This window comes from Bombina bombina, chromosome 3, assembly GCF_027579735.1.
Source record: "Bombina bombina isolate aBomBom1 chromosome 3, aBomBom1.pri, whole genome shotgun sequence".
NCBI lineage: Eukaryota > Metazoa > Chordata > Amphibia > Anura > Bombinatoridae > Bombina > Bombina bombina.
The window spans coordinates 630186643-630199219 of record NC_069501.1 but is presented as its reverse complement, the minus strand read 5'-3'; the positions used below and the strand labels follow the sequence as shown (position 1 = coordinate 630199219).

Here is a 12577-nt window from a genome sequence, read left to right as displayed (position 1 = left end):
GACCCTATAACCAGCCCTTATCTGGCTATACCCATGTGCCAGTGTCACTACTGTGTCATTATATAGTGCTGGGTGTTATTATACTGATGCAGATACCACTGACCCTATAACCAGCCCTTTTCTGGCTATACCCATGTGCCAGTGTCACTACTGTGTCATTATATAGTGCTGGGTGTTATTATACAGATGCAGATACCACTGACCCTATACCCATGTGCCAGTGTCACTACTGTGTCTTTGTATAGAGCTGGGTGTTATTATACAGATGCAGATACCACTGACTCTATAACCATCCCTCCTCTGGCTATACCCATGTGCCAGTGTCACTACTGTGTCATTATATAGCGCTGGGTGTTATGCAGATGCCACAGACCCTATAACAAAGCCTTGTCTGGCTATACCCGTGTGCCAGTGTCACTACTGTGTCTTTGTATAGTGCTGGGTGTTATTATACAGATGCAGATACACATCCAGTATTTCAATCAGGCTTTATTTATTCCATAACTTATCGCCCAATATCGCTAGCAGTCTCTTGACAAGCCACTAACTTTATTCACACTACATGTTTTTTTTTTTTTTAAGGTTGTGGCGGACACTGCAAGGGCTAGTCACGGACAACAAATAAAATGTTAATAGAAGTCAACTGGAAAACTTTTTATTTTAAATGATACGCTCTGCCTGAATCACAAAATATTTTTTTATGTTTCATATCCCTTTAAATTTAAGACTCTTAAAGCTCAAAGCTTCTAGATAGAATGGTATGACATAGTCTAGTATGAAATCCTGTGATGAAATAGCCACATAATTAAAATCTTATTTCACAATTTTATGATGTCACCTATTGGGATAGGCACACATAAATGTGAGATGGTAGCAATAAATAGGTAAAGTTAATTCTGTTTAAAGGGACTAAAAAGAGTTGAATGCTACAATCAACGTGTAAAATCTACACAATTTCCAGAATTAAATTCCATAAAAGGGGATGAATAAATAATGTAAGTATATTACAAAGATTGTTTTCCTGTGCATAATGAAACATTTTGTGATAGATTACGAGTGGATTGCTAACAGTTACTCACGAACGAAAAGGGGTTTATCGCAGGTGTTTGCGGGCATCGGGTGTAGCGCTTGTATTACAAGTTGATAGTGAACGCAATCGCTTAAGTGCAATTGAAGTTAACGTTTGTTGGGATAGCGTGACCTCAGAGCTCTGGTTAACTGTTTTGCGAAACAAAAAGTCTCATAAAACACGTTAAAAAAATACATTACAAAGTACAGTTACACTCATAATAACACCAGCTAATAAAAGAAAATTCAAAAAAGTATGTATTTTATTTATATATATATAAAGAATAGATCTATATTGTACCAAAATACAATCAGAGATCTGTAGAAATATGCATTTATGAATAAATAGAACATATTCTGCTATATGAAGAACATTAAAATGTGAAATATTCGGGTTAGCGCACTTAAGAATATGTGATTGTGTTTGCGCGCAAGTAGGGTGTTAGGCTTTTTTCCACTTTCAACGTGTAATACAAGCGCTACCCAACGCTTGCAAAAAGCTAGCGTAGTTAAGGTTCGAGTGGGATCGTTAAATAATGCTCCACTTGTAATATGGCCCTTTATATGGTCCTAAATTTTGAGTTTTACATCTTTAAATTGATAAAAAAAAATGCCCAGGAAGTACAAGTTTAAAGGGACAGTCAAGTTAAAATTAAACTTTCATGATTCAGATAGGGAATGCAATTTTTAAAAAAACTTTCCAATTGACTTTTATCATCAAATTTGCTTTGTTCTCTTGGTATTCTTAGTTAAAAACTAAACCTAGGTAGGCTCATATGCTAATTTCTAAGCTGTTTAAGGCAGCCTCTTATCTCAGTGGATTTTGACAGTTTTTCACAGTTAGACACTGCTAGTTCATGTGTGTCATATAGAAAACATTGTGCTCACTCTCGTGGAGTTATTTATGAGTCACCACTGATTGGCTAAAATGCAAGTCTGTCCAAATAACTGAGATAAGTCAAGTCTGCAGAGGCTTAGAAACAAGGTAATCACATAGGTAAAAAGTGTAGTAATATCATTATGCAAACAAGGGGAATGGGTAATAAAGGGATTATCAATCTTTTTAAACAATAAAAATGTTCAAGTAGACTGCCCCTTTAAGTGGGCAGATTGCTTACTGGATGTTAAGGACTACTTCTACACCTCAATTGGTAAACAGGGTCATAACATCATTAGCATAAAAATATGTTTATTTAATCAGGTTGGGAACATACAATTTCCAAAAATAAATAACTGCAATACATTTGAAACTACCATTTTTTAAATGTAAGAAACATGAGTTTAATAGCTCTTAAAGTTCATAATGCTGAGGCACCAAAGTATACACAAATCTCATTTCTGACATTTCCTTTTACAGTTGAAAATGACAGAGATATATTCCAACAGAAGCCTTACTGGAAAGAGTTCAAGTTCGACATGACTCAGATTCCAACAGGAGAATCAGTAACAGCAGCTGAGCTTCGCCTATTTAAGACACGCAGCTTTTCACGGCACTATAACCGAACTCTTCATATCAGTGTCTACGAGATACACAGACAACATGGCAATAGGTGCTCTATATTTTTGTATATATATATTTTAGTATATTACACTTTTATGATTCAAATAGAGCGCACAATTTTAACAATATTTTCACTTCTATTGTCAAATTTACCTTTGTCTTCGTCTACTTTATGGAAACTTTAAACAGGAACATACTGGGGTATACTTAGAAGTGTGCACGTGTCTTGAGCACTATATGTATATAAAACATTGTTGCAAAGATTGTTGCAAACACTGTGGCTTTACAGTGGTCATTCTTGGGCCAATTTAATTTGCTCTCATGGAAATGGGTTAAGTTTAAACTAATTGCATGCTCTGAATCATTATCTGAAACATTAAATTAGAATTTTGACTTCCACTTCCCTTTAGGTTGACTATAGTGCAGAATATCTGATTATTATTTTTTATATGTATAGGGAACCCGAATTAACTTTATTGGACCATGAAGGCATCCTGGCAGGGGATGAAGGATGGCTGGTTTTTGATGTCACAGCTGCCAGTAATCATTGGTTACGTAACTCCAAATATAACTTAGGGCTTCGGCTGTATGTGGAGAATGATGACGGTAAATATAAATATGCTCAGTTATTTCATGTTTATTAAGTGTGTAGTCATTTATTAAGCCTCCATCAATAACAATTAAATGGAGCATATTTGAAAATAATAATAATAATAATTGGGTAGCTAATACCAAATGTAAATCTAAAAAAGTATTACAAGCTAAAAAATAAATTATGCAATTGATGCTGAAAGTAATTGCCTATTACATAAATATATATAACAACTGTTTTAATATATACATTTTTAATGTAACAGGACAAAGCATGGATCCAAGTTTTGCAGGACTCTTGGGAAGAAGAGGACCACGTTCCAAACAACCCTTTATGGTCACATTTTTTCGGGCGAGTCGCAATAGATCCACACGAGCAGTGAAACAACTGAAAAAACGACAGCAGAAGAAAAATAATGATTTGTCACATCCTAACAAGCTTCCTGGCATTGTTGGTAAGAAAGGAGAGGAAGGTCTACACCAACTGTTAGCTGTTTATTTATTTGCCCATATATAAGTCATATTCAGGAGCAGTGAAATATCCGTATAGTCAGAGGGTAAAGTTACTAGTCTGGAAAGAAAAAGTTGCTAGTCCCCTCAGTGTTAAATACATTTAAAAAAACAAATTACTTATTGTACAATTTCTTGGGAGCCCATGTTATTAGACTAGTGGAAATGTCCAGTCCTAGCCATAGAATGAACAGGTCACAGAGTGTTACTTTAGTTTAAGTATATACTATTACCAAATATTATTTCATTTCTCTTTTTAGATCATGTGCATTCTGATGGGAGACAGGTGTGCAAAAGGCATGAGCTCTACGTCAGCTTTCGGGACCTGGGATGGCTGGTAATTTGTTTTTTAGGTATAATAGCTATTAAAAGATAAAATGTGTATAGAAGTATGGATTTTGACAGCTGATGTCAAATTAGTCCTGATTAGTCCATGAGCTAACCAATTTAACAAAAAGCAAGATCTATACTTAAATGTTTCTTCACATATTCAGGTACTAGTCTATAGTGTCCCCCCTTCTTAAAGCAGAAACATTGTAGAGGTCTTTAAGTATGCCACCACCATCCTATATTAGGGTTGCCATATTGGTGCTTTACGGAAGGACACTTATGGAAAATACATGTCAGGGACTGTTTAAAGAAATGTTTGAATAATGTTTCATTATTAGAACCCTGACATATATTTTTTTTCTTATGTCCCCCCTTAAAGCGGCAATATGGTAACCGTATCCTATATACATCCCGCTCTTCATGAAAGCATTACCTATTTAGGAAGAAAGACGGAGGATTGATCCTGATCATGGGGGGGCAGCTACAATCCTTTCAAGAGAGCAATTACATTTTTTTTATTAATCTTTAGAAAACCTGTTTATCATGTGCTTCTTTACTGGGTTGGCACCATTTCAACTCCTGCAATACTTTGTACAAAGAGAATTTGACAGTGGGATTTTAATCTATCCAAAAACACTTTAAATTCATATGATTTTTTTACTTCTCTTTTTGAAGCGTCAGGACTTCTTTGACTTCTTAAAAACCTAAAATAACTGTAATAATAGCATTGCCCCAGCTCGTCTGAATAAAAATCTTTTGTTCTCCATTTTTTATTAGCTCATGAATTTTCTTTTTTGGAAGGTTTATAGCACAGCAAGTTTTTCCTTTCTGATCTTTTTTTGTGTGCTTATTTATCTATGGAGTGGATGACTTGACAATACATGTTCCATTTTTCTTTAGGACTGGGTGATAGCTCCTCAGGGATATTCAGCCTTTTACTGTGAAGGTGACTGTTCATTTCCGCTTGACTCCTGTATGAATGCCACCAATCATGCCATTTTGCAATCTCTGGTAAGTGCAGGAATTCAGTCCAACAACTGTAAATAAGAAACAAAAGAATTAAAGTGTTTTACCGCCATTCTAGCAACACAAACAAATTTGGATGTATCTTTTCCCATAATCCCATGTACCTGTAACTATTGATTTAAACTGTTGTTATACAGTAGGAAAAATAAAAAAACAAACACACACACTATAGTCTAAGTCCCATTAATTTCTTTGTGAATTTATAAATACTTAAATGGTACTTTTCTTGTTCACTCACACATATTCCAAGAAAGGGTAGGGATTTTATGTGTGATATTACTGGCACTTGGAGCGGTGCTCGTGTGTATATGCAGTTTACCATATTGCAGTAGTTTGCCTACACAAAAATCAATAATCAATAATTCTGCCCATAACCATTTTTGTACATATACAGGCATATTCTTTAGTGGATTTTGAAATGCACATCTTAACCCAATCAAACCGGGATTTACCTGTCAAAAACCTCCTCACTATGGAACGAGAAATATATTACAAATGTAATATGACAATTTTAAGTTGTTAAGATACCTCCAAATTCATGTTGTTTTCTTATTGTGTTTAACATGGTAACATGATTGGTTTGGATGTTCCAAAATTTAACTTATTAAAGCGTTGCTTCTCAGTTTAATGATTAAATTAAAACTTGATCTTTAATACTGAGATTCTGGTTCAGTATGCTTCATTTTTGTTAAACAAAATGCAGGTGTGAAGGGTTCACAACAGTAGACACTGTCAGGCGGAGATGAAGGGACCACCCCAAAATAATAAACCTATACTCCTGGATACTCACTATCCTATTATTACAATGTGGAAAAGAATGGAGCAGGTATTAAGTAGTACAGTATGAGGCCACGCCCCTATCACAGTTCTAATATGGAACAGATACTTTGTATACCTTCAAGACACAACACAACTGAACTTCAAAATATCCCTTCTTAATCCAATGTGTTAATGGCCATAAATCTACTGTATGATTATCCCTCCATACTGACCACTCACATTAGAACCTAATGCGCTATCTCAATATGTAAAACAGGGCCATTGTTAATATCTCTAACTCGTACAATACCCAATGCTCTTACTACGTCTAATCTACAACCTAGTGTTGTCTACAGCCATATAGTTAGCACAACGCATAGAAATACATATCCAGCAGGAGCATAATAGCAAAAGGACTTAGAAGTCCCTCTATCTCATCAGGGGTCTCTATTAACCTGTGGAAGAGAACATCTAATATCCTATGGGAGAAAGCAGTGCCAGTTTAGGGAACTGTTCAAACCCTATGGATGTATAGTTTGTAGTTTATATATCTAACAACACTTCAATTGTAATAGCCTCCTGTTTCGGTCTCCCCCTATATTCAGGGGACTCTATCTGAGTGAACCTTAGATCACTGATGTTGTGACCAGCATCTTTAAAATGTTGAGCATGGGTTGATCTTCTCTGGCTGATTTATTATTCGCTGTTTGAATCTGTGCATTATCTGTGGTTTTCCCCACATAAAATAGGCCACAATTACAACTTAAAAATAGACAACATATTTGGTAGTGCAGGTTAAGAAGTGGCGTATATAGTATTTCTTATTAATGTTCGGGTAACTAAATTTGGTATAGGGTATCATAGAAATGCATGTGGTTTTCTTATAGCAATGCCTGTGATTGATCAAACCAGTTGATCTCATAAGTTTTATTACATTTAAATTCTACTCTGGGGATATCATGTTCCCCAAAAGGCAATTCAGGGTCACTGCTCAGGATATGCCAATGTTGGATCAATATTTGACCAATGTTCTTGATATCGGGGTTATATGTTGTGGGGAAAGTCAGTCTTTGGTGTCCTGGCTGTTCAGGAGGAATGCATTTATCAGATTTATCCTGTATTTTGCAAGCCTCCATACTTTGGAAGATATCATTAGGATGGACTCCTCTTTCAAGAAATTTGTGGGCCATTGATTCCATTTGAACCTGTCTGCTGCCATAATCACTGTTATTTCTTGCCACCCCTCCAATCTGTGTCTTCTGGATTGCTCTGAGTAATTATCCTGGATGGCAGCTTTTTGCATGAAGCATAGACTTCCTGTCTGTTGTTTTTTTGAATAATGTAGTACCTAGATGGTTTCCATCTTTATAGATCCTGAGATCTAGGAAATCAATCTGGTCCAGACTGTGACATATTTTGAACTTGATAGGGCTATTCAAAGAATTCAAGTCTTCAAAACCAGGATGTAAGATGATCTTCATCATTGTTCCATATTAGGAAGACATCATCAACATAACACCTGTAAAAAACTATTTCCGGTGTGTCATACACTGTCAATTCCATGGTTTCATAAAACTCTATGTACAGGTTGGCGTATGATGGGGCCAAATTGGACCACATTGCTATTCCTGCAATCTGTTTATAAAACTGGTTTTATAAAACTGGTTCTCAAACCAGAATTAGTTCAAGCCCAAATTCAAATCCAAATGCTGGAGTAGAAATTCTGCTGGTGGTTCCACACACAGGTATTGATGCAATGCCCTCATAATGCTGGCTTTGCCTTCTGTGTGTGGGATGATGGTGTACAGATTAGTCACATCAGCCATGACCAGAATCAACTGTGGCTCAATCTGTACATCCTTTATAATATCAATAAATTAAATAGAATCCCTCAGATAGGATGCCATATACTTGACAAATGGTTACAAATAATGGTCCACAAAAGTCAATAAAGGGGATGTCACTGAGTCCCTGGCTTACACATACATATATATATATTTCCAAAAGTATGTGGACACCTGACCATCACATCTATATCAGCTTGTTGGACATCCAGTTCCAAAACCATTGGCATTAATATCGAGTTGGCTCCCCCTTTGCAGCTATAACAGCTGCCAATCATCTGAGAAGGCTTTACAAGATTTTGTAGTGTTTCTGTGAGAATTTGTACTTTCCAACAAAAAGAGCATTTGTGAGGTCAGGCACAATGTTGGACGAGAAGGTCTGGCTTGCAAACTGTATTCCAGTTTATCCAGAAAGTGTTCATTTTGGTTTAAGTCAGGGATCTGTGCAGGTCACTCAAGTTTCTCCACACCAAACTATGTGTTTATGGGCCTCACATTGTGCATAGGGGTACAATCATGCTTGAACAGGAAGGGCTTTCCCAAAACTGTTGCCACAAAGTTGTAAGCATCCAATTGTCTAAAATGTATTTTTATTCTGTAGCATTAAGATGAAACTTCACTGGAACTAAGAGGCCTAGTTCAAACCTTGAAAAACAGCCCCAGGCCATTATTCCACCAAAATTTACAGTAGGCCCAATGCATTCCAGTAGGTAGTTTTCTCCTGGCATTCACCACATTCAGATTCTTTACACCACTGCAGCCTAAACTTGGCCTTTTGCATGTTGATGTGAGGCTTCTGTACAGCTGTTTTATGCACCTGTTAGAAATGGTTGTGGCTGAAACTTGATAATTATTAAGGATGTCTACATACCTTGGGCCATATAGTAAATATATTGTAAGTATAGTAAATATATTGTCACTTTCCTACAGCGCTGGTATTACGGGTTTTTACAAACCCGGCGTTAAAAGACAAGAAGTGAATGTAGAGCAAAATTGTGCTCCTTACCGCACTCCAATACCAGCGCTGCTTAAGTCAGCGGTGAGCTGGTCGTACGTGCTTGTGCACGATTTCCCCATAGGAATCAACGGGGAGAGCCGGCTGAGAAAAAGTCTAACACCTGCCAAAAACCAGCTTAAATCTTAAAGCAGCCTATGGGGAAATAAAAGTTATGTTTACACCTAACACCCTAACATGAACCCCGAGTCTAAACACCCCTAATCTTACACTTATTAACCCCTAATCTGCCGCCCCAACATCGCCGACACCTGTATTATATTTATTAACCCCTAATCTGCCGCTCCGGACACCGCCGCCACTTACATTATACTTATGAACCCCTAATCTGCTGCCCCCAGCATCGCCGACACCTACATTATATTTATTTATTTATTATCAGCTCTTTTACCTGTAACAAAAAATACAACCAACCCCCCAAATAAAATACTATCTAAAAAAACCTAAGCTCCCCATTGCCCTGAAAAGGGCATTTGGATGGGCATTGCCCTTAAAAGGGCAGTTAGCTCTTTTGCGGCCCAAACCCTAATTTAAAAAATAAAACCCACCCAATACACCCTTAAAAAAACCTAACACTAACCCCCTGAAGATCAACTTACAGTTCTGAAGACCGGACATCCATCCTCAAGGAAGCGTCAGAAGTCTTTATCCAACCGGGCCGAAGTCCTCAACGAAGCCGGAAGAAGTCTTCATCCAAGCCGGGCGAAGTGGTCCTCCAGACGGGCAGAAGTCTTCATCCAGGCAGCATCTTCTATCTTCATCCATCCGACGGGGAGCGGCTCCATCTTCAATACATCCGGCGGGGAGCATCCTCTTCAAACGACGGCTTCTTACTGAATGACGGTTCCTTTAAGTGACGTCATCAAAGATGGTGCCCCTTAGATTCCGATTGGCTGATAGAATTCTATCAGCCAATCGGAATTAAGGTAGAAAAATCCTATTGGCTGATTGCATCCAATCAGCCAATAGAATGCAAGCTCAATCCTTTTAAGGGCTATTGATAGTTTAGTTTAGGCTAGGTTTTTTTTTGTTTTTTTTGGGGGGGGGGGTTATTTTGATAGGGCTATTAGATTAGGTGTAATTAGTTTAAATATCTTGTAATTTGTTTATTATTTTCTGTAATTTAGTGTTTGTTTTTTTTGTACTTTAGCTAATTTAATTTATTTAATTGTTGTTAATTTAGTTAATTTATTTAATTATAGTGTAGTGTTAGGTGTTATTATAACTTAGGTTAGGTTTTATTTTACAGGTACTTTTTTATTTATTTTAACTAGGTAGTTATTAAATAGTTAATAACTATTTAGTAACTATTCTACCTAGTTAAAATAAATACAAACTTGCCTGTAAAATAAAAATAAACCCTAAACTAGCTACAATGTAACTATTAGTTATATTGTAGCTAGCTTAGGGTTTATTTTACAGGTTAGTATTTAGTTTTAAATAGGAATAATTTAGGTAATAATATTAATTTTTTATTTAGATTTATTGTAATTATATTTAAGTTAGGGGGTGTTAGGGTTAGGGTTAGACTTAGGTTTAGGGGTTAATACATTTAGTATAGTGGCGGCGACGTTGGGGGCGGCAGATTAGGGGTTAATAAATGTAGGTAGGTGGCGGCGATATTAGGGACGGCAGATTAGGGGTTAATAATATTTAACTAGTGTTTGCGAGGCGGGAGTGCGGCGGTTTAGGGGTTAATATGTTTATTATAGTTGCGACAATGTCCGGAGCGGCAGATTAGGGGTTAATAGGTAGTTTATGGGTGTTAGTGTACTTTTTAGCACTTTAGTTATGAGTTTTATGCTACAGCGTTGTATTGTAAAACTCATAACTACTGACTTTAAAATGCATTAGGACTCTTGACGGGGTAGGGTGTACCGCTCACTTTTTGGCCTCCCAGGACAGACTTGTAATACCGGCGCTATGGAAGTCCCATAGAAAAAAGGGTTTATGAGGTTTGCGTAAGTCGGTTTGCGGTAAGGTCAAAAAAGTGTGCGGTGTCTCTAAACCTGCAAGACTCGTAATACCAGCGGGCGTAAAAAAGCAGCGTTAGGACCTGTTAACGCTGCTTTTTTACCCTAACGCACAACTCGTAATCTAGCCGATAATTAAGCATTGTATATTACAATCTCATTCTGTTTAATATCCCTTTAAAAGCTTATGTTCACAATAACTAATAAGCAGTAAATACAGGTTCAGCTATTAATGCTTCTGTATGCAGATTAGTGAGTAGACAACTAGACATCAAACCCAAGGCTCAAAATGCAGTATTAATAAATGCAGTTTTTACCATGAAAATGTTTTATTACAATAATAAAAATCCAACTACTGAATTATTTAATTTTATATAAGTAAGAATTGCTCTTTATGAATTTAGTTTTTCATATTTTGTGTAACAGTGGACAGAATCTGGTAAATGTTTTCTCGCAATTTCATTGTGACAGAGCTAATTTATGTATTTTTAGGTTCATCTAATGAAGCCAGAAAGTGTCCCCAAAGCCTGCTGTGCTCCTACAAAGCTAACTGCGACTTCAGTTCTGTATTATGACAATAACAACAATGTGGTATTAAAAAAGCATCGAAACATGGTTGTCAAGTCATGTGGTTGTCACTAAACAAGATGCGTCCAGGACTTGCCCTGACACAAAGGAGCCAGGAAGTGGATTTATGAAACACAAAGTATTTCTGCTATCATGAATGTTATCAAAAGGGGAAGAAAAAGTTATGCTTCTATCTAAATATAACATCTGCTCCCTTAGAAAAAAAATCTCCAGTTTCCTAGTCAGATCCACATTTACTGAAACCTTTGCTTCCAACATAATTTATTTAATTAATAATTATATGTTTTGTGTATCATAAATATATCATCAAGACAAACATAAATCCCTGTTCCACATACAGTCCAGCTATTTGTACTAAAGTAGGATATAAAAAGTCAATCAACAAATACATAATTTAATACAGGACATATCATCATCATATAAGAAAATGACAGTATAAATACAATAAAAAGTGTTATTTAAGTTATATTTTCAAAATTACTGTTTTTTCTCTCTCAATATAATGTTAATGTAATTATTAGTGCATAGAATAATTTAGTAATAATAACTACAGCAATGCAATAAGGTAAGTCAACTTTTTTGAAGCAATATAGGAGACTAAGAAATCGACAAATTGTACAAAAGTTACTAAAAAAACACTTTACTTTACAATTTGATACAAAATTCTTCGTAAAAATCATCTCCAGTCACACAGTCAATACGTTTCTGCAAATCTGTGAATTCTATTTCACAGTGGGAGTAAAGACATAAAACTGTCAGATACATCAACATTATTAACAATAAGGGGCCTATTTATCAAAGCGTCAACTGAAAATATGCTGGAATTCCGCGTCGTAATTGTCACAAGATTGATCCACCATAGTTATCAAAGCGTCAAGATCGGCAAATGTTGAAATTTGTGACGTAAAATACGATCCCACGATCTCAATCCGACGCAGATCGATGCAATTTGAAAACCGTGGTATTCGAGCGGAATTGTGTTGATTCGCCCTTCTATTCAACACTATTTGAAGCTCTCACAAAGTTATCAAAAATTCTACATTTACGCTCGCGTCTTTTCCGACTCAAAGTACCGTTTTTTTCAATCAGCCACCCTTGAGGTCGTGGATGCCATAAAAGTCAATGGGAGTCTGAAAACACAGAAAGCTTATGTTCGATGCTGCAAGAGAATGAAGTATATTACATAATAAAAGTAAATTAGAAACTTTATTAAATTTGTATACCCTTTCTAAATCAAACAATATTATTGCTCCACATTTGGTGCACTAGTAGATATAGGGATAATAATGAAAAATACATTACTACTGATGGATTATGTTACAACTTTGTCTCTCATTACAAAGCAAGGGGACAATATTATTTCTAAATATTC

The 12577-nt window shown here is 36.2% G+C and overlaps 1 protein-coding gene across 1 annotated transcript in view; it reads left to right on the top strand.

Annotated features, from left to right (window-relative positions):
* Window positions 1-11673, top strand: part of LOC128651853 (bone morphogenetic protein 8A-like) — a 140111-nt gene extending 128438 nt beyond the window's left edge. Inside the window, exons 2-7 of the mRNA XM_053704839.1 lie at window positions 2426-2618; window positions 3027-3175; window positions 3427-3615; window positions 3931-4007; window positions 4901-5011; window positions 11110-11673. Of these exons, the coding sequence (XP_053560814.1) occupies window positions 2426-2618; window positions 3027-3175; window positions 3427-3615; window positions 3931-4007; window positions 4901-5011; window positions 11110-11259 (869 nt within the window). The 3' untranslated portion in view covers window positions 11260-11673. The remainder of the gene's footprint in view (window positions 1-2425; window positions 2619-3026; window positions 3176-3426; window positions 3616-3930; window positions 4008-4900; window positions 5012-11109) is intronic.
* The last annotated feature ends 904 nt before the right edge of the window (window positions 11674-12577 follow it).